Source organism: Emys orbicularis, chromosome 13 (genome assembly GCF_028017835.1).
Source record: "Emys orbicularis isolate rEmyOrb1 chromosome 13, rEmyOrb1.hap1, whole genome shotgun sequence".
Taxonomy (NCBI): Eukaryota; Metazoa; Chordata; order Testudines; family Emydidae; genus Emys; species Emys orbicularis.
Window position 1 is genome coordinate 15,051,376 of NC_088695.1, and position 22,940 is coordinate 15,074,315.

The window sequence follows — 22,940 nt, forward strand, 5'->3', positions numbered from 1 at the left end:
AGTTTGTTGTTACTGCTGTCTGTCTGCTTTTACTTTTCTCTATTAGTTTGTTTTTACTTCTCTATCTACCTGTTAGTTTGTGTTAGTTCTGTGTTTCTCTCCGACTCTCTGAATCTTGTATCTCTCTGTTAGTTTGTTGTTAGATCTATCTATCTATCTATCAGTTTGTGTCTAGTTCTCAGTTTTTTGTTTCTTCTGTCTATTAAATTGCTGAAAGGGTACTTGTGGGACAGGCACTCCTCATAAGTTGAAGCTGAGTGGTTAGGGCACTTGGCTGGCCTGTGACAGACTCAGGTTCAATCTCTCCCTCTGACTGATGATGAGAAGGGATTTGAATTTCCAACATACAGGAGAGTGCCTGAGCCGCTAGGCTATGGGCTGTTCTGAAATGAGACTGTCTCAGTCTCTCCCATTGAAGCTGCTCCACTTTGTATCAAGGATTAAATAGTCATGGGAGCAGGGACTTGAACTTGGCTCTTCCAGACACCAGGTGAGTGCCCCAAGTACCATGCTGGAGAATCACTCTCACGCCCCTACCCTGGACCAATGACTCTCCATTGTCACTCGCAACAGTTGTTCCTGATGGCAATGGAGAGTCACTGGGACAGAAGCTGAGATGCAGTCTGATGTAGTCGTTAGAGGAGGGGACTGGCAGTCATGACACCTCATTTGTGTTCCCAGCTCTGGGAGGGAGTTGAGTCCAGTGGGTAGAGCCAGAACTCCTGGCCTGTATTTCCAGCTCCGGGAGGCGTGTTGCATTTAGTGGGTTAGAGCAGGGGGCAAACTGGGAGTCAGGAATCCTGGGTTCTCTTCCAAGCTCTGGGAGGGGTATTGGATTTAGTGGGTTAGAGCAGAGGGCGAACTGGGAGTCAGGACTCCTGGGTTCTCTTCCAAGCTCTGGGAGGGTGTTTAGTTGAGTGGTTAGTGAAGCAGGAAGGGAGCCGTATTCATTACTCGACTTTACTGTGTATTTATGGCTGGGTTTGGTCACCTCCATGCGAAAACCTGCTCCCATTTAGAGCAGTATAAATGGGGAGTAATTCCACGGCATGCAGTGAAATTACCCCACATTCGCAGCTTGTCCCTGACAGCAGAATCTGGCCAGACAGACCCCCAATTCCCCTCGGAAAACTGAGGACAGTAACATTTATACACCGTTATCCAGAGTTCACCCACCTCTGGGTAACAGAGGTATACACATTTCTCAAAAGCAATTGTTCCAATTTCTCCACTTCATTACCCTGGTGTAAATTATGAGTAACCGCTGTGGAGTCCATTGAGCTGATTCTATTTTCTCTCACCCCAGTGTAAATCAGGAGTAACACCATTGGAGTCAGTGGGGCTGCTTTCTCCATCCTCATTCCCATATTACATCAATCTTCACAAGCTAAGGGTCTGACTCAAGGAAATTAAGGTGGTTATCACAAAAGGAGAGTTATTTTACTGTTCTAATCCTGTCCCTTGCTCTTGTTCCTCTCTCTGCAACCATCACACAATGTCCTGAGAAAGAAAATGTCCAACCGAACCACCGTGACCGAGTTCCTTCTCCTTGGATTCTCTGATGTTCAGGAGCTGCTGATTTTGCACTTTGTGGTGTTTCTTGTGATTTACCTGGTAGCCCTGGTGGGGAATCTTCTTATCTTCGTGGCCATAGCCTTTGACCACCACCTTCACACCCCCATGTACTTCTTCCTGATGAATCTGTCCATCATAGACCTTGGCTCCATCTCTGTCACCGTTCCCAAATCCATGGCAAACTCCCTCATGAACACCAAGTCCATTTCCTATGCTGGATGTGTTGCCCAAGTCTTTTTCCTCTTCTTCTTGTTGGGAGCAAATTTTTTCCTTCTCACCATCATGGCGTACGACCGATATGTCGCCATCTGCCAACCACTGCACTATGAGAGAATGATGAACAGCAGAGCTTGTGTCCAAATGGCAGCTGGTGCCTGGATCAGTGGGATTCTCTACTCTGTGCTACACACCGGGAACACGTTTGCATTGACCTTCTGTGGAGGCAACATGGTGGATCAGTTCTTCTGTGAGATCCCCCAGCTACTCAAGCTCTCCTGCTCTGACTCATATCTGAGTGAAGTTGGGGTTCTTGCATTTAGTGTGTGTTTAATCTTAGGCTGCTTTGTTTTTATGATTGTGTCATATGTTCAGATCTTCAAATCAGTGCTCAGAATCCCCTCTGAGCAGGGCCGGCATAAAGCCTTCTCCACCTGCCTTCCTCACCTCACTGTGGTCTCCTTGGTTGTTTGCACTGGGGCCTTTGCCTACCTGAAACCCACCTCCAGCTCCCCATCTGCTCTGGATCTTGTGGTGGCAGTTCTCTATTCCGTATTGCCACAAATCATGAATCCAATTGTCTACAGCCTGAGGAACAAGGAGATGAAAGCTGCCCTGAGAAGACTGACTGGGTGTAGGTAATTCACCAAGAATTATTTTTTATGTCTTTATCTAATTAAAGTTTGCTCACATAGTATCTATTCATTAATGTCAGTTATTTCCATGACCACACAGCTTGAACACAAACAGGTCTGATTCTGATCTCAGTTGCACCAATGCAAATCCAGATTAACTCCGTTGATGTCACTGCCACTGCAGTGATTTACACCAGGTGAAAATCTGGTCCAGTTGTGGAGTTAAACAGGTGTAAAGTGTGTGCGTGAGAGGAATCAGACTTTCATTCTGTGCCAAAACAATATCCATTACACTGCATGGCCACATGCACCCATTCCATGGCCACTGAAAACAATGATGGGAGTTGTCTTGCTTGTGTGCATAAATCAGGAGTGGCTTTGTTGGAACCAAAGGAGTCAGACTGGAGTAAGACTGGGGTAGGTGAGAAGAGATTTCGGGTAGATCTGCAACACATCAGTGTAGTTCCATTGACTCTGGTGGCGTTAAAGCAATTTTCAGCATCTGTGCATCTGACCTACTGCCTCCAATGGAGCTGTATATCCATTGCCACCAGCTGGGGACTGGGCCCATTGTCTTATAAACCACCATTTGTGGCCTAACCACTAGAGGGGGACAAGGAGCCAGAGTGTGTTAGCCTGGCTCAGGTGTACATTTGGGCTTGTGAGAGATGGAGAGACTGGCTAGAAATTACAGGAGGTTTCTAACCGCCAGCGGGGCGATGTTCTGGAGCAGCCTCCCAATAGGAGTTGTGGGAGGCAAACGACTGAATTAGTTTGAAGAGCGAGATGGACACTGTGATAGACCCAGGCCAGTTGCGTACAGCAGAATAGCAGAAGGCAGATATACTGGCCACTGGATTAACAGTTTTCTGTTCCCTGACTGACCAGAGCAGGGGCTGCTCCAGGCTAATGAGAACACCTGACTCCAATTAACCTGCAAAGAGTCAGGTGAGGGCATTAAGCTAATGTGACCACCTGACTCTAATTAAGGCCCCGCTGATACTATAAAAAGGGCTCACTCCAGTCAGGCAGAGGACAGCCAGGGAGCCAGAGGAGAGGAAGTGCGGCTGAAGGGCTGGTTAATGAAGACACCCTCAAGTTATTGATAAGGGAGCCCTAAGGTAAGGGTGAAGAAGGGAGAAGCAGGAGAGCTGTGGGGAAGTGGCCCAGGGAAATGTAGCAACTCTGGCAGTGAAAGGTTGGCTGCCAACAGCTGCTACCATTAGGGTCCCTGGGCCGGAACCCGGAGTAGAGGGCGGGCCCGGGTTTCCCCCAACCCACCACTACAGGAACACCTCCTGGGAGGGGAAGTCAGGCCCCTGTCAGGACAGGAGGCTAAACTTTTTTGGTACAAGGCTGTAGGAGCAACAGAGACTGTGGGAGTTCTCTCACCAACCTCCTTGCTGGCTTATGATGAAAAGGGCTCAGTAGACTGTAACCCTGGCCCTAGAGAGAGAAGGGCTATGTGGAGGGTCACAGAGAGATACTGAGGCTAGCATATACTGCCTAGAAGCGCAGGACCCACGGGGACAAGGTCAGAGCTCTGCCACAACTGTTGTTAGGAGTGGGATCATGATTGTTCACAGCGTGGCGGAACAAAGAGGTTTTTAGTAAAAAAAAAAAAAAAAAAAGTGCACTGAGGTTTTTGGTTTGGGGTTTTTGTTTGTACCACCATGGAGGAGGTGGTGAGAGCGCTGGTGCAAGCCACAGCGGCCCAGCAGGAGGCAACCTGGGCTCAGGCAATGGTGCAACAGGAGTCCATGAGGTTACAGCAGGAAACCAACCAATTATTAATGAGCCAGGTGACCCAAGATCGAGCCCTCCTGCGCGAGGTTCTGGACCAGCTGAAGGTCCTCACCACCCAGGCCCGGGGGTCCAATGGGACGCGAACCCTGAGGGCCACCAGTTGTCTGCCAAAGATGATGGCAGACGATGATATAGAGACGTATCTCCTCTCATTTGAAAGGACTGCTCAGTGTGACGCATGGCCCCTGGAGCAGTGGGCCAGCATTCTCGCCCCTTTTTTGTACGGAGAGGCCCAGAAGGCCTACTTTGATCTGCCCACTGAGGATGCCGCTGACTATTCCTGGCTGAGGGCAGAGATCCTAGCACGATCCGGGGTGACGACAGCGGTACGGGCCCAGAGGTTCCAGGAGTGGAAATACAGGGAGAACAAACCTCCAAGGTCCCAACTATTCGACCTCATACACCTCGCTCAGAAGTGGTTACAGCCCGAGGCATGCAGCCCAGAGGAGATTTTAGAGACTTTGGTCATAGACCATTACATGCGGGGGACTGCCACCAGATCTCCGCAAACGGGTATTCCAGAATGATCCATCCACCTACGATGAAATGATCACATTGGTGGAAAGATGGATGACAGCCAGGGAATTAACCCAACTACCCAAGGAAGGCCCCTCACGAATCAAACACTCGACCCCGACTGAAGCGGGTCGGGCGGCCAAACCCCCAGGAAGTCCTAGGTGGAAGAAGAGGGAGGTCGAAAACCAGTCGGGAACCCAGAAGGAAGAGGAAGGCCTAAGTGGGGGGAACCCTGGGACTAAACCCCCTAACCCACGTGATAGGGGAGTGACTAGAAGCAATTATAGATATTATAGATAGCTATGTGCCCCAACTCTTGCCGGGAGTTGGGGCACATAGCTGCCCAGTGCTCCAATGTCATAGAGCCAATGCAGTGTAACCTGAGGAACGGGGCAGACCCATGTAGCCTACTCAATATTGTAGGGGTCGCTGTCACCCCACATAAATATACAAGGCAGGTAAAGTTGAATGGGGTAGAAACCATGGCACTCATAGACTCGGGGAGTGCTATCACCCTAATTTCAGGTAAATTAGTGAAGCGCAGCCAGTTAATGCAGGCCAAGCGTACGGGGGTAACCTGTGTCCATGGGACTGTTAGCTACTACCCCATCATACGAGAAAAATTGAAATTCAGGGAAATGTCACCAGGGTGAAAGCAGGGGTAATCCCAAACCTCCCATACCCCGTGCTCATAGGTAGAGTTTTCCCCGGGTTTGGAAACTTGCTTCCACCGGAGGAATTGGAGGGAGAGGAGCTCCCCGAACTTCAGGAGGCTTCCGCGGTAGAATGTCACCTCTCATTTTTCACGGAAATGTCCCAGGAGCTATTCCCTGTCCCGGGGAAAGGCAGGAAGACCAAAAGAGAAAGAAGGGTGGCCAAGGCCTTGGGTACCCGAATCCTGATACAAGGACAGAGGGTCGCCTGTGTAGGCAGATGTACACGGGCAACTGAAGGGGAGGGCCCCGAGACAGAGGAGGAGTCAGAGACCACTTCCAACCCCAACCTCACGGAGCCAGCCGAGAGGGCAGAGACAGAGCTCTCAGAGTTCAGGCTGTTAAGCCCAGAGAGAGAGACTTTTGGATGGGACCAGGTGGAAGACCCAAGGTACGAGAACACCAGGAAGAAGGTGGCTGAGATAGATGGGGTACCCATAGAGGGAAAGGCCCGGGGGCCAGGGCCTTATTTTGTGATCAAGAGGAATCTCCTATACCGGGTCGTGCAAATGCAGGAGCAAGAGGTACACCAGATCCTAGTCCCCCGGAAACACCAGAAGGCAATACTAAGCCTCGCTCACAGTCACCTTTTTGGAGGGCACTTGGGAGTGGAGAAAACCCAGGCGCGAATCTTACGCAGGTTCTTCTGGCCGGGGGTACATGAAGACGTCCGGCGGTACTGTGCCTCTTGCCCCGAATGTCAACTGCACAGCCCTCATCCACATCTAAGAGCTCCTCTGGTACCCCTGCCGATCATCGAAGTTCCATTCGAGTGGATCGCCATGGATCTTGTGGGGCCGCTAGAGAAAACGGCCCGAGGCCACCAATATGTGCTTGTCATCCTAGACTATGCAACCAGGTACCCAGAAGCTGTCCCCTTATGAAACACAGCTTCCAAGAGCATTGCCAAAGAATTAGTGGCAATCTTTGCCCGGGTAGGGCTACCAAAAGAAATTCTCACAGACCAGGGAACATCATTCATGTCCAAGTTGATGAAGGACTTGTGTTCCCTGCTCCATGTCCAGACCCTGCGGACCTCGGTTTACCATCTACAAACCGATGGTCTGGTGGAAAGATTTAACCGAACCCTCAAGGCCATGATAAGAAAGGTGGTAAGCAAGGATGGGAAAGATTGGGACAACCTACTACCATACCTCATGTTTGCCATCCGTGAGGTCCCCCAAGCTTCCACCGGATTCTCTCCCTTTGAGCTGTTGTATGGACGCAACCCCCGAGGCATCCTGGACATAGCCAAGGAAATTTGGGAGGAGGAACCCAGTGAGGGGAAGAATGTAATAGAACATGTACTACGAATGAGGGACCGGATAGCCCGGGTCACTCCCATAGTGAGGGAGCACCTGGAGAAGGCCCAAGAGGCCCAGAGAACGTACTACAACCATCAAGCCAAGCTTCGTCAGTTTCAACCCGGTGACCGAGTAATGGTACTGGTACCTACGGCCGAAAGTAAGCTGTTGGCCCAGTGGCAAGGGCCCTATGAAATAGTTGAACCCATAGGGAAAGTAAATTACAAGGTGCAACAACCAGGACGTCGAAAAGTAGAGCAGATATACCACGTCAACCTTCTGAAACCATGGCATACGCGAGAGGCGTGCACAGTGGTTCAAGAAGAGCTGCACCCAGAGAACAAAAACCCTGAACAAGTGAGGGTGTCTCCTGATCTAACGACAGCCCAGAAGAAAGAGGTAACTGAGATGATTGCCCAATATCAAGATGTATTCTCGACAAAACTGGGTCACACAACCGGGACATATCACCACATCATCACAAACCCTAGGGGCCAGAGTAACTATGAGGCCCTACCGGGTGCCAGCAGCCAAAAGGGAGGAAATAAAAGCGGAAGTCAGGAAAATGCTGGAGATGGGGATCATCGAAGAATCCCACAGTCAGTGGTCCAGCCCAATAGTGTTGGTGCCCAAACCTGATGGCACCACAAGGTTCTGCAACAACTTCCGTCGACTAAACGAGATATCCCAGTTTGATGCCTACCCTATACCCTGCATAGATGAACTAGTGGACCGTCTGGGGAATGCCCGGTACTTGACAACCTTAGACTTGACAAAGGGGTACTGGCAGATTCCCCTAGCTGAAGATGCAAAGGAAAAGACGGCGTTTTCTACACCAGAGGGTCTCTTCCAATATACGGTCCTTCCCTTTGGACTACATGGGGCTCCAGCTACCTTTCAGCGCCTCATGGACAAGTTATTACGCCCCCATACCAGTTATGCTGCGGCCTACTTGTATGACATGGTGATTAATACCCCAGACTTGGAAAAAGTGGGGGCAGTCCTTGATATCTTCCGGCGAGCTGGCTTTATGGCAAACTCTGTTAAGTGCGCTGTAGGATTCACGGAGGCCAAATATCTTGGCTATGTGGTAGGAAAAGGTCTGGTAAAACCCCAACTGAATAAGTTAGAGGCCATCCAAAATTGGCATCGGCCAAGTCGTAAGAAGCAGGTCCGAGCATTCCTAGGGGTGGTGGGGTATTACCGGCGTTTCATCCCCCATTTTGCTACAAGGTCAAGTCCCCTAATGGACTTAGTGAAGGCCCGTTTTCCTGATCCAATCAGATGGTCCGATGCAGCAGAGAGGGCATTCACGGACCTACGGACTGCCCTCTGCAGTAACCCCGTATTGATAGCCCCAGATTTCACCAAGGACTTCATCCTACAGACAGATGCATCTGAGGTAGGGTTAGGGGCCGTCCTGTCACAGATGGTTGGGGAGGAGGAACACCCAATTCTCTACCTCAGTAGGAAACTCCTTCCGAGGGAACAAAAATATGCAGTAGTAGAGAGAGAGTGCCTCGCCGTAAAATGGGCCATGGAAACGTTGCGTTATTACCTGCTGGGGCACAGATTTATCCTTGTAACTGACCATGCCCCTCTTCAATGGATGCAACGGAACAAGGAAAAGAACACAAGGGTAACCAGGTGGTTCTTATCCCTACAACCTTTCCAGTTCCACATAGAGCACAGAGCAGGGAGTCGCCATGGCAATGCCAATGGCTTATCACGTGTACACTGTTTGGCATCCCAAGCTGCCCAACCCCTTGGTGTTGAGCAGGGGGGAGGGATATGTGATAGACCCAGGCCAGTTGGGTACAGCAGAATAGCAGAAGGCAGATATACTGGCCACTGGATTAACAGTTTTCTGTTCCCTGACTGACCAGAGCAGGGGCTGCTCCAGGCTAATGAGAACACCTGACTCCAATTAACCTGCAAAGAGTCAGGTGAGGGCATTAAGCTAATGTGACCACCTGACTCTAATTAAGGCCCCGCTGATACTATAAAAAGGGCTCACTCCAGTCTGGCAGAGGAGAGCCAGGGAGCCAGAGGAGAGGAAGTGCGGCTGAAGGGCTGGTTAATGAAGACACCCTCAAGTTATTGATAAGGGAGCCCTACGGTAAGGGTGAAGAAGGGAGAAGCAGGAGAGCTGTGGGGAAGTGGCCCAGGGAAATGTAGCAACTCTGGCAGTGAAAGGTTGGCTGCCAACATTAGGGTCCCTGGGCCGGAACCCGGAATAGAGGGCGAGCCTGGGTTCCCCCCAACCCACCACTACAGAAACACCTCCTGGGAGGGGAAGTCAGGCACCTGTCAGGACAGGAGGCTAAACTGTTCTAAAACAAGCCCTAAGGACAACAGAGACGGTGGGAGTTCTCTCACCAACCTCCTTGCTGGCTTCTGATGAAAAGGGCTCAGTAGACTGTAACCCTGGCCCTAGAGAGATAAAGGCTACGTGGAGGGTCACAGAGAGCCACTGAGGCTAGCATATACTGCCTAGAAGCGCAGGACCCGCAGGGACAAGGTCAGAGCTCTGCCACATAGTAATTGTTCTGATATGGGAGAGGGTGGTCTACATGGGTACCAATGTTCTGTCCTCCGACTGAGACTCCTGGCACTTTGTTCTGAAGTCTACATTTAGCCTTAACATTTCAACCTGTAACCAGTAGAGGAAGGGGATATTCTGAATATTTATGGTATTAATTCACGAGATTTGATTAACTTTTAATGCTATGTTCTTCCAATTCAATTGTCCAGCTTGTTTTTTTTGTTCCTAGACTCAACCCATGGCAGACACAGATTGGAGAAACCAAACGACCATCACAGAATTTATCCTCCTGGAATTCGGGGATCTCCCTGACCTTCAAATTCTTCTTTTTCTAATGTTCCTAGTGATCTATATTGCAACCGTGACTGGGAACACTCTCATTGTGGTGCTTGTTGTCACTGGTCAGCACCTTCACACCCCCATGTACTTCTTCATGGGAAACTTGTCCTACTTGGAGACCTGCTATACCTCGACCTTCCTGCCCAGGTTACTGGCCAGTTTCCTGACTGGGGACAGAACCATCTCAGTCAGTGGATGCACCACACAACTGTATTTCTTTGGTTCTCTGGCAGTTACAGAATGCTATCTCCTAGCAGCGATGTCTTATGATCGGTATTTAGCGATATGTAAACCCCTGCACTATTCAATTCATATAAATACCAGATTTTGCCTCCAGTTGGCTACTGGGTCGTGGTTAAATGGTTGTTTCTCTATTACCATCTTTGTCTTATTCCTATCACAGTTAATATTCTGTGGCCCCAATGAAATTGACCATTTCTACTGTGATCCCATCCCACTGATGGAACTCTCCTGCAGTGACAGCCAGCAGATCATATTGATGGATTTCATAATAGTCTCTGTATTCACCCTGCCTCCATTCCTACTAACCATGACATCCTATGTGTGTATCATCGCCACCATCCTGAACATCCCTTCCACCACCGGGAGGCAAAAGGCATTTTCCACCTGCTCCTCTCACCTCACTGTGTTGACAATTTACTATGGAACCATAATCATTGTCTACATGGTACCGAAACGTGATAGACTCAGATCTGAAGAAAGTGCTCTCTCTTTGTTTCACAGTCCTAACTCCCCTTGTGAACCCCCTCATCTACAGCCTGAGAAACAGAGAGGTCAAGGAAGCCTTGAGCAAAGCAGTCAGTAAATGTGGCTTTCACAAAAAACATGCAGAGACTCTGAGATAACAATTTAGCTTGATGTTTTGAAAGCTGCCTCAGTGAGTGAAGCAATAAGTCTGTGATGCACTGTACGTCAAAGAAGCACCCTGTAACCCTCATATTTATCTTTTGTATATGGTTGTAATATTTCGTAAAAAAGCATTCCTTGTAAGGTGTCGTATATAAGGTTATGATCTGTTGAAACTCATTCTTCTGTTAAAATATGTATATTAACATTGTATAAGGTGGTATGAGATTTTGTTATATGGTTGTTATTAAAATATGTAGGGAGTCTGGGAGTCGCCCACTGTTAGTTCTCCAGTGAGAACAAAGGAGGTGGTGGGCATTAAACAACCATCACCAGCCATTGACCAGCAGAGGAATTGTAAAGAAGAGGTTTGCAATTCTGTAAGAATATCAGAGGGGTAGCCGTGTTAGTCTGAATCTGTAAAAAGCAACAGAGGGTCCTGTGGCACCTTTAAGACTAACAGAAGTATTGGGAGCATAAGCTTTCGTGGGTAAGAACCTCACTTCTTCAGATGCAAGTAATGGAAATTTCCAGAGGCAGGTATAAATCAGTATGGAGATAACGAGGTTAGTTCAATCATGGAGGGTGAGGTGCTCTGCTAGCAGTTGAGGTGTGAACACCAAGGGAGGAGAAACTGCTTCTGTAGTTGGATAGCCATTCACAGTCTTTGTTTAATCCTGATCTGATGGTGTCAAATTTGCAAATGAACTGGAGCTCAGCAGTTTCTCTTTGGAGTCTGGTCCTGAAGTTTTTTTGCTGTAAGATGGCTACCTTTATATCTGCTATTGTGTGGCCAGGGAGGTTGAAGTGTTCTCCTACAGGTTTTTGTATATTGCCATTCCTGATATCTGACTTGTGTCCATTTATCCTCTTGCGTAGTGTAATTCTGTAAGAGACAGTTGCGGAAGTACCACACAATGGGAATTGCTGAACTCTGTGACTCAGCAAGGCCCACCAGGACATGTCTGGGCAAGTATTTTTCCAGGGACATGAATTGACAGTATAAAATAAGTGACAGCGGCATCATGAGACCACCTCTCTCCTCCCGCACCTATTCTGGAGGCAACAAGAATGCTGGGAAGACAAAGACTTTGAACTGGAGAGGTTGGTCCCAGGCTAAGGGAATTCAGCCTGTGTGTTAAGAACTGTAACCTGGCTGCAACATCCAGTGGGGTGAAAAAATCTGTTTGATTCAAATCTTACTGAGTCTGATAAAGTTTAGGATTTAAAATGCGTGTTTAATTTTTATTTCTGAGCCATAAAGGTCAGAGATAGATTTTAAGTGATTATAACTGTTGTTAAGAAATGTATTTTAATGTTTAATCTTAACCAGTGAGTTTGCTAAAATGCTTGGGGAATCTGCACAGATTACAAGGGCTGGCGCATGTCCACTGTCTCATTGTTCAAAAGAAGGTCTTGAGCAGTTTAAGATGATACATTTCTGAGGGTGCAAGGCTGGGGGGGATTTGCTGGTGCCTCCCTCTGTATAGTTCATAAGTAGCTTGGAGAGCATTCATGCAACTCAGTTGAGTGTGTGTCTGTATGCTGGTGACTGAGTGATAACAGCCACAGGAGGGGGTGGGAGAGGTTGCTGCTTGTCATATTAAAGCATCATGAGTGACAAACCAGGCTGGAGAGGGTAAGGGGGCACAGCGGTCCCACAGCTCAAGGTTGTACCTCGGGGGTCCCATCACACAGCTCCATTAAAATTAAGTTGAAAACTCACATTGAAAATCTCAGCACTTAGTGTTGTGCATCTAAGTGGAAGGACCAGGGAGGGAGGTGACCAAAACCATGTTCCCATCATGACGTTTTCAGCTGGGCACCAGGAGTGGAGACAATTTTAACCATTTTTTTCTGGAAAAAGCCATTTTTTATCAAAATAAATGTTTGGACCTTAAAATACTAATTCCTGGTGCAGCCTATGTGGGGTTGTAAGCCTGGAAAATCTGCCACCTCTGAAATTGTGCCTAATTTCATCCCCACCATATCCCCCTGCAAACCAATCACCTTCATCAAACTCACACAGGCCGGATGTAAACAGCCAGGTCCCAGCAGTGACCTCTGGACACTTCACCAGGAACAGTTTTATAGCTCTTATCTGAACTAAACCTGGCTGTGACCAGCTCCGGCAAAGCAACAGCACCAGGCTCACCGGGCCCTTGGAGGCAGGGAGGTTGGGCAAACAAAGAGGTAGACTCACAAGCCAGGGATAATGGGACTGTCCAGACCCAGCTGGGGGTTTGACAGGGCACCCGTAGAATTGAGGCCATTTCTGGGGTCAGGTCTGTCAAACGGTCACCGAGGAGGGACTCAGCTTCTTTAGGGCAGAAGCTGCTTTGCTGCTGCTAGCTACACAGAGCAGTTCAAAGGTAGGGAACCTGTTACAATGAGTGTCCCCAAACCTGACTGCAATGAGTGCACATCCCGAGAGGGCTAGGTCTCAGGGCACCGTGTCCAGCCAGCTCCAGGTGCCTTAGACAGCTGTGCTCCTCGCAGGGCCCTCCCCTCAGGGCGTGAGGCAACCTATAGTGAGAGGAAGTGGCTACAACTTACCAACGGGCAGAACTCCTGTGATGTCAAAATGGCAGTGCTGGATCAGTCACTGGGAGCACGTCACAGCTTGGCCAGAGGCAGGGGAGCTGGGCTCTGGTGAGAACAGTAGGATTTGAGCCCTGCAGAAACCATTTTCCAAGGGACCTCATGGATTTAGGCACCCAAATCCCTTTGAAATGTGAGTTGGACACTTAACTCTCTTAGATGCCTCTGAAAATCTCAACCTGAAGAGTCACTGGGATTCTGTCACCCTAGGTTCTGTCATAAAATGTTTTTTTGGCTGCATCTGTGTGTGTTGTCTCAGTGTGTTGTCCCAGCTCTGCACAGATAGCACAGACAGCAGATCGGTCAAACTGCCCAATAAATCCACAGACTTGGTTTGTAGCAAAGGTGCCTGGCCAGGTTTATTGCTGACAACGCACAGTAATAGCACCCGACAGACTCTGCAGGGATATTAAGACATGTATGTTTGTGACAATAGACACACCTCAGTCAGTAGAGGGACTTTCCACTGCCCGCTCGGCTGGCCAAAAACATCCCCTTTGCAACTCTTCTTTTATACACTAATACAAACAAGTTTCGTATTGCCCCTCTGACTTAGTTGGTGACTGGCCCCTGACATGGCTTTTTACCACCCATTACCTTTTTCATGTTGATTCGATCTGAGCATCTCTATCCATCTCTAGCAAGTTCTCCTGTGGTCCGCCGAGCCGCTGGGGGGCGGTGGGGAGTTACTGCTTTGCCGAAAGGCCTTGGTCACTTCCATCAACGGGGAATTGGCAGCGGGAGATGCACTGTCGCAATTGGTGCGGCCACGGAGTATCCGCCAGAGTCTGTGGCGCACCCCTCAGGTAAGGGAGTGTCCACAAGCATCTGGGATGCGCCCCTCAGGCAGGGGAGTGCTAGCAAGAGTCTGTGGCATGCCCCTCAGGCAGGGGAGCGCCGGCAAGCATCTGAAGCTCATTATTAGGGTTCAGCCACCCTGAGATGGGGTGGCAAGTGTAGGGGAACACAGGCCCACCCAAATCCACTGCGTTGCAGCCCAGGGCCCTGCCAGTGGCGGGAAGAGAGTGAGTGTGGTGTGGTGAAGAGAGGGGTGTGCTAAAGGAACTTTTGGTTGCTGGACTTAAGAACCCGAGGCACAAGGACACTGTCCAACGTATTCTGGAGTGGGTGTTTTGCTCATGGTTTTATGTTATGAATCCTGCTTGCAGCATTTTCCCAAGTTAAAGCCAGGTTACTTTCCCCCTTTTTATTAAAAGTTTCTTTTCTACACTCAGACTCTCTGCTTGTGAGAGGGGAAGTGTTGCGTCTAGAGGCTCCCAAGGGGTGATGTGTAATTGTCTCAAGTTACTAGTTGGGGGCTCAGGCCAGTTTTGTGTTGTATTGTTGGAAAGGAACCCCTAGATATTGAACCCGGCCCTTGTTGCTGCTGATTCCAGCTGGCAGAAGTGTTACATGAGGAATCAATACGTCACATTGGGCAATGTCTGCAACAAAGATTTGGAGACACAAAATTAGTCAGCTGAAAGATAGGTTGAAGTGGGACCCTTAGTAAAAAGTTCTAACACCATCACCATAAAAACAAACCAACCAACCCAAAAATGGGTTGGGAATAATGTTTTCCCAATCTATTTCACAACCATTTTAATAATAAATAAATAAATAAAATAAATCAAGTACTTTGTTGTCGAAAAGCTGAAACAACAATTTTATTTAGGTTCCTGTGAGAAAACTTGGGTTAAAAAAATGAGAACTTCATGCTTGTATATCAACTTCTGGAAAGCATTTGTATGTAGAATTGTGTGATACAGAAACAGAATGGATCTATAGACAATATCAAAATAAGGAACTGTGTTGGGGGGACTGCCCTCTGGTGGATGGAGCTAGATCTTGTCAAATGTGCCCTCTTCTGCTAGAACTCAGATATTGGTCTGTGCTTTGTGCAGAATGACCACAGTTTTACCTATTCTGTTTCCATAGGAACATGGGAATTGCTAGACTGGATCAGACACTAGGTCCATCTAGTCCAATATCCTGCCTGACAGTGACCAGACCTAGATGATTAAGAGAAAGGTGGAAGAACCCCACAGGAGGCAGATGTGGGATAACCTGACCCCCATATAGCTCACAGCTTGATCTCTAATACTTAGAGATGAGCTCAAGCCCTGAAGCATGAGGTTTAATATTCCTTCCAAAATGTTGGTTGTCATTAATTATAACAACTCTGGACATTACTGATATCCATGTAAATATCCAATCCCTGACATTCCAAACGGTGATGCTTTTCAGCTTAGTAATAACCATGACCCCCACAGGTTAGTTACCTTAGAACAACCCCTGTGCAGTTACTCTGTACTTAGTGCTGCTTTTCACCACCTCAGATATTTCCATTTAGGACGTGAGTTTGAATACATTGTCCCACTACCTATCTCTTGAGTCATAAGACCAGGGATAGGGGAGATGCGTTAGGCAGCCTCCAAATGTCCAGGTTCCATTCTGTAACCAGGCAGAGGCTCAAAAAGAGCTGACTATAAAAGGACACATTTATGGAAAACCCTTTCCAAACTGTCAACTCTACAGTCTCTCTGGTACTTTTGTAAGTACAGATTTGAGAACTCAGTGACGCTTGGGATGAACATTGGCCAAATCAAAGAGATCAGAAAACCTAAGAAGTTTACTTTAAAACAGGGTTTCCCCCAAAAGTGGTCACTGTGCATTACCCCAGTAGCCTCAGGACTGAGAAGGCTGGACATTTCCTTTCCCATTTCAAACTATTTATTTTATGTTCCTTTGGGAGAGGCAGGAATCTCTCAGAAATGAGAATTCAACACACAGAATGGTCAGGCAACCCATAGGACACATCCCAGGAATGACAGTGGGACTATAGAGAAACTATTGCAATAGCTATTAGGATACAGCCCAGAGGGCTGTTGCATCGAAAATATGTGAACAGTTAGTTCATGATGGAAAACATTAGAGACAAGCACGCAACACTCGTCAGAGAGGTCATAGTGAGAAGTTACTGCCTTGCCCAGCTCCCACTTGCTGGTGATGACCCAGCTTTCACCCTTAGGGTCCTGGGCTGAAAGTACTGTGTGAGGGAAGGTCCCTGCATGCTAGTCCTGCTCCTGGCGTATAGGCTGAGATCCCTAAAAGTGGGGACTCCCTGCATTTTATCTATGGCCACTTCTGCTCCAGAACTGGTGTATATAGTGTAAAAACAAACAAGTTACGCTAAGCAATTACCCAGACTCCACATCACTGGATTCTACTCCAATGGGAAACCAATCTGCAAGACCCTGAATTCTGCTACCGCTCAGCAGAAGGGTGGGAATATGGTTAAATAAACAAATATTAGTAATTACTAATAACATCAAAGTTCCTTGGGAGAAATATTTTCACTGGGGAGTGTGTGAGAGAGATTCTTTCATCCAAATCTTTCATTTTCAAATTATGGATTAAATTTACTTTACATTAAGTTTCCTGTGTGTTTGTTAAACTGCGTGGCTTCAGCACCCAGTCAGGTAAGCCTGAGTCATGTTAGCCATTGTTACTCGTGCAATTCTTCCATTGAAGGCTGTTGTCACTTGTCAGCTCTGTGTGTGTTCTCTCTGTGTGCTGCACCAGCTCTGCGCAAAAAGCTGGCCTAGCAGACTCCGATTGAGCTGCCCAAGAAAACTACAGATTCGGTTCCATGACGGAGGCACTCAGCCAGGTTTATTGTCAACGAAGCATGGTCCTAGCATCCTATACATACTACAGGTACACTAACATATGTATGCCCATTAGAATGGACTCAGCTCAGTGAGCGGTGGGACTCTCCACTCCCCCTTCATCTGGATGAAGACACCCCCTCTCTGACCCCTATTTATACACTGATACAAACAAGTTACCTGTTGACCCTCTGACGTGATTAGTTACCACTTTACCTTGTACCTGTTGGTTCGATCAGAACATCTCTATCCATCACCCTGTTATCCTGACCTTATCTTTAGGAGCCATCAGTGTGTCCCTGCTATCTTTGGGGAGTGTGTTTACACCATACTTGGTATCGGGGTGTTCTGGTACTACCCTTCCGGAATGAGTTCACATGTGTGTCCTGTGCCTAGCACTTCTTAGGAATGTTTCTGTTTTTGCAATACCGGCCCTGTTCTTGCCAGGTTCTGTGAACTTGCAAGTAGGCATGTTTTATAACAGGGCCTGACTTCTGCTCACAGCCTGACTTTTCCGACCTTTGTTTTATATCAGCTGGGCCTGACTACTTTAGTTCAGGCCTTAGGTCTCATACCAGGCCCCTTATACCAGGCCTCATTTCTCAGGCTCTCTTCTTCTACTACAAAGGCAATGGGACAACTGACATGAATACAGATTGCTGAGTAGAGTCAGTCTCTGCATGGCCATGCACTCCAGGGGCGCTACATTACATTTCAGCCATGCAGAGGAATGACCTCATACAGCTGGTAGCAGAAAGGCGATTCCTCTGGGCGAGGGAGGTTGGTTGCATCAGGACAGTTGTTTGTACTGTCTGCACAGAAAACACAGCGCTAACTCCCCAGGCTCAACCCCTTCAGAGGTGGAATCAAGGGAGACGCAGCCTTCCATGGAGAAGGATACAAATATGAGGACTCTGCACTTCGTAAATGGAGGGGGCGGAGCATGCTCTAAGACAGATTGCAGCAGCTGCTCGTCCATTCAGGTAGATGCAGGTGTCATTGCTGAGAAGAGCCAGTTTCTATCGAATGACAAAACACAAAAACCTCAGTGGTAGAAACGGAGTCCTAACTGCCAAACCCTGAGAAATAAGTGCTCATCGCTTGAAGCTTGAATCATCCTATGGTTACAGGTGAGCACCCTCTTCTTCACTGCATTTCTATACCACCTTCCAAACAGGGGCATGAAAGTGCTTTGGGAATATTGTATGCAGTGTTATTGTAGCCGTGTTGGTCCCACGATATTAGAGAGACAAGGTGGGTGAGGTGATATCTTTTATTGGACCAACTTCTGCTGGTGAGAGAGACAAGCTTTCGAGCCACACAGAGCTCAACTCGAAAGCTTGTCTCTCTCACCAGCAGAAATTAGTCCAATAAAAGATATTATCTCACTCACCTTGTCTCTGTGAATATTAGCAGCTTTAGCCTCACCTTCCCACAGCAGTGCCAGTCGGTGTTAATAGCACCATTTAACAATGGGGAAATTGAGATACATGTTTTGTGAAAGGTCCTCACCTGGGGATCTGGCCCATTGACTCCAGGGAAGCTACGGCTGATTGATACCAGCTGGCGATCTGGCTCAGTATAACTAGGGTGAAGCCTGGAATAGAATAATGGAAATCAAAACTAAGTTAAGCTGATAGAAAGGAACATTCAAATGGCATTTGAGGTGGGTAAAGTTTAAGAATGAAATTAGGAGCATAAGAGGGAATTTGAAGAACAAATGGTCTTAGTTAAAAGTAAATGACAAAAACTGTTTCACTATTTCTGAATGAGGCAGGTTGCAAGAGAATCCATGGGTCCACTGAAACATCAGGGAATAAAGAAGATACAGACATTGCAGAAGGGCTAAGTTTGAGATTTGCAAAGCCACCTAGGAATTGGGTGTCCTAATCTCCTATTAGAATTAATGTCCAGATCCCCTAGTTTGACAACTTCCTCTCAAATGATTTCTTGTATCGATCTTCACCAAAAAGTGTTACAAAGTTATCTATGCCAGGTCAACCTTTTTCAGGTAACATCCTAGCAGAGGCTGAAGTATAAAAAGTGTAGCTTGTTGAACTAATTGGAATTTTGGGTTTCTCTGTATCACTTTAGGAGAATGTAGTAATATAGGAACTGCCAGATTAGATCACACCCAAGGGTCATCCTGTCCAGTATCGTTCTCCGAGAGCGGGCAGTACTAGATGTTTCAGAGGAAAATGTCAGAACACTGCAGTAGCAGTTCTGGGATAATCTCCGCCCACATGTGTCATGTTGGACTGCAATAGTTAGAGATTGGCTTAACCCCCCAAACATGAAGCTTAATATCCATTGCAAAACTGTTGTTGCCATTAATTATGATAACTCTGGATATTTATATCTGGATATTGATATCAATCTCTTCTGGAATCCAATTAAATCCTTCATATAAATGACTTCCTCTGGCAGTGAGTGTAATGCTCCCAATGGGGATGCAACAGGGTGATTGTTGCAACTGTCAGCGCAGATTGTTACAAACCAGGGCACAAACCCCTCATTGGTTGTGAGTTCTAAACTTAGATTTCACCAACCAACTGCACCGAGTGCAAACTCCTCAGGCACTTTAACAGCCCTGGCAGTCACCGACAGTCCCCTTGGCTGCGCCAGTCTGTCCTGCCACCCAGGTGAGCGTATCTGTGGTACACGGCCCCTTACGCCAAGAATCACAGCAATATTCAGGTTACTCCCGACTTCCCCCAGGTCAATTGCGCTTTAGGTCTCACACCAAAGATGACACTTGTAGCCAATGCGGTAGTGAACTATATGAAGATTTCTTAAATAGGAAAAAGAAATGAGAGTTATTTACAAGATTAAAGCAAGAAAACAGACCCATGAATGAGTCTCAGTCTGACGTTTCAAAAGGTAATACAGGCTTCTCTCAGCAGCAAGGCTGATTGCAGCTGTGTATCTGTCAGTGTCCCACTGAGAGAGGGAGACCTTGGCAGGAGCTGGCACCTGGTCTGCCAGCATCACAGTGAGTGCCACACTTTAACTATACCCTGTGTGAACAAGTATTTCATTTTGTAGATTTTAAGTTTCCCACCTTTTAATTTCATTGTATGTCCCCCTTATTCTTGCAGTAAGGGGCAGGGAAAACAGAAGTTCCACATTCTGCCTTCTCCAGATCATTATTTATAATGTCCCCTTTTATCCCTCTCCTTTCTAAGGAAACAATCCTGATCTTTGGAATCTCTCTTCAGATTGTAGTTTTTCCTATCTCAATCATTCTTGCCACTCTTCTCTGAACACCTCACCCCTACCCGCCCCCCGACCTGAGAAGGCCTTTAGAGTGTAGATAACATTGAGGTTCTTCAGTGGGACATGTTAGTCCTTATGGAACACAGGACTGAGTCCCTATGGGGTGGATCACAAGGTAGTACAGATCACAGGGTAGCACTTTCCAGATTGTTTCTAGACTCTGAGTTCAGGAATATCTTTCTTCACCAGTCCTGTTCTCGTTCCTGTATGATCAGCCCACAACCATTCAGGAGTGATGAATCACTCCACAGGTAAGGGGCAAAACTAGGAAGATTTGCAACCCTCCTAACACCCACCAACAAGACAAGCTGTAGTTTAATACTGCTACATAGTTAACACAGGGAATTCTCATCCAAAAGAGAAAAGGGATTGACAGTCCCTCATCATGTCCTTCTCCTTCTCATGACACGAGCTAAGAATTTACTTCACTTCATAATTTCTGACATAAACTGACCTTTTGTGAAGGGTTGAAAATAATTATTCCTTTTAAAATTGGACACTAAAATGCTGAATATATCAGGATATATTATATTAATTTCCATTAATTCATAAATTCCATTAATTAACAAGATCCGTGCCTAAGGACACTAGACTGCATTGAAAAATCTCAGACCAAGATTTTAGTTGATGTATTTATTGATTTTGACTCCTAAGACATGGCATGATTCTGGCCCTTGCCAGAAGTGGATGCTGCATTTAAGCATCGTTGTTAAACTTCAGTATGTCACTAGATGGGATATGATAGTAGATAAGGAAAGGGTCTGATCTGTCATATCAGTTCTTGGTTACCAGAGAAATGGGCTGTTATTGTAGTCATTGCTGTGATATGGCAGAGGCTGGTCTACATGGATACCAATGTTCTGTTCTCAGACTGAGACTCCTGGCACTTTGCTCTGAAATCTACATTTAGCCTTAAAATTTCAGTCTGTAACCAGGAGAGGAAGGGGAGTTTCTGAATTTTTATGGAATTAATTTAAAAGACTTGATTAACTTTAAATTCTATGTCCTTCTGATTCAGTAGCAGTTTTTTTATTCCTAGACTAAACCCATGGCAGACACAGCCAGGACAAATCAAACGGCCATCACAGAATTCATCCTCCTGGGATTTGGGGTTATCCCTGACCTGCAAATTCTTCTCTTCCTCATGTTCCTAGTGATCTACATCACAACTGTGGCCGGGAACATCCTCATCATTGCACTAGTTGTGGCTGATCAGCACCTTCACTCCCCCATGTACTTCTTCCTGGGGAACTTGTCCTGCTTGGAGACCTTCTACACCTCCACCATCCTACCCAGGATGCTGGCCAGTCTCCTGACTGGGGACAAAACCATCTCATTCAGTGGCTGCTTTACGCAACTGTATTTCTTTGCTTCCCTGGCATGTACAGAGTGCTATCTCCTAACAGCGATGTCTTATGATAGGTATTTAGCGATATGTAAACCCCTGCACTATTCAACTCTTATGAATAACAGGTTTTGCCTCCAGTTGGCTGCTGGATCATGGTTAAATGGTTGTTTGGCTACTGCCATCTTTATATTATTCATGTTACAGTTAAAATTCTGTGCCCTGAATGAAATTGACCATTTCTATTGTGAATCCATCCCATTGATAAAACTCTCCTGCAGTGACACACACCTGATCATATTGCTAGATTTCATTCTAGCCTGTGTATTCACTCTGCCTCCATTCCTACTAACCCTGACATCTTATGTGTGTGTCATCACCACCATCCTGAGAATCCCTTCCACCACCGGGAGACAGAAGGCATTTTCCACCTGCTCCTCTCACCTCATTGTGGTGACAATTTTCTATGGAACAATAATGATTGTGTACATGCTGCCGAAACATGATACACTGAGAGACCTGTACGAAGTGCTCTCTCTTTGCTACACTGTCCTGACTCCCCTGGCAAACCCCCTCATCTACAGCCTGAGAAACAGAGAGGTCAAGGAAGCCTTGTGGAAAGCAGTCAGCAAATGTGACTTTCACAAAAACATGCAGACACTCAGAGATAATAATTTAGCCTGAGGTTTTCAAAGCTGCCTGGGTGATTTAAGCAAAATTAAGTTGAAAAGTCCCATTGACAACATCTCAGCACTAAGGTGAAAAAGAATTGGAGATGATCTGTATAGAGTTACTGAGACAGTTTTTGTGGTCCCCCACTGTGTCCATGTAACACAACTTATAGGAAAGTGCCATTGTGGATTGCTCTGTCACTCTCTCATATTCAGCACTGATATAGGCTGTATTATGATATTTTTCTCCATGGTGTTGGCAGTTCACCCTATGTGAGAAGGGTGCACAGTATCTGAAAATGCACAGATGAATGCTGACATTTTGTAAGGCACAAAATCCACTACCCATGAAAGTAAATCCCTGTGTATATCCCCTGTTCATTGTTTCTCTCTGTTAGAAAATAAAGTCTTGTAATCAAATTCAGCCAGTCTATTACAAATAAAACGCAATGGGTGTGCGACGAAGTGGGAATTTTTCATAATGTTTCATATGAATATGGTGTGTGCCTCAGTTTCCCCTATGTGGTGCATATTTAATTAGGTGGGGGAAAGTGCTGTTTACTCTTTCCAGATTCTCAGAGACACAGGTGTGACTGACACCTAGCTGCCTGGGACCTGGGTACCCATGCCCATGGAGACTCCCAGAAGACAATGGCCACTACAATTGCCCGGACATTTGGTGCCTAACAACAAATGACCATGGATGGACCAACCTCCACAGGAATCCAGCTGGGTGTGACCAGCTGGAGGACGAAGGACTGGGGACGGGCCAGGTGGAGTTCTTAAGTGTGGGCTGTTGGAGGCAGGGAGAAGCTTCTGGACTGGGACTACAGGGGGGTCAGAGGGTTCTGGGCTCTGGG

At 47.0% G+C, this 22,940-nt stretch overlaps 2 protein-coding genes and 1 pseudogene across 2 annotated transcripts; all 3 read left to right on the forward strand.

Annotated features, from left to right (window-relative positions):
- The first annotated feature begins 1,512 nt into the window (after positions 1-1,512).
- On the forward strand, positions 1,513-2,433 carry LOC135887776 (olfactory receptor 14A16-like). The gene has a single exon (XM_065415533.1). It carries the CDS (start codon positions 1,513-1,515, stop codon positions 2,431-2,433), a length of 921 nt encoding a protein of 306 aa, XP_065271605.1.
- Positions 2,434-9,548: 7,115 nt separating this feature from the next.
- On the forward strand, positions 9,549-10,515 carry LOC135887490 (olfactory receptor 6N1-like; annotated as a pseudogene).
- A 10,597-nt stretch (positions 10,516-21,112) lies between these two features.
- Positions 21,113-22,093, forward strand: LOC135887491 (olfactory receptor 6N1-like). The gene has a single exon (XM_065415234.1). The coding sequence runs from the start codon at positions 21,113-21,115 to the stop codon at positions 22,091-22,093; it is 981 nt and encodes a 326-aa protein (XP_065271306.1).
- The last annotated feature ends 847 nt before the right edge of the window (positions 22,094-22,940 follow it).

Excerpts from the sequence above, each read along its gene's own strand:
- LOC135887776 (XM_065415533.1), top strand. The coding sequence starts at position 1,513 with ATGTCCAACCGAACCACCGTGACCGAGTTCCTTCTCCTTGGATTCTCT.
- LOC135887491 (XM_065415234.1), top strand. The coding sequence starts at position 21,113 with ATGGCAGACACAGCCAGGACAAATCAAACGGCCATCACAGAATTCATC.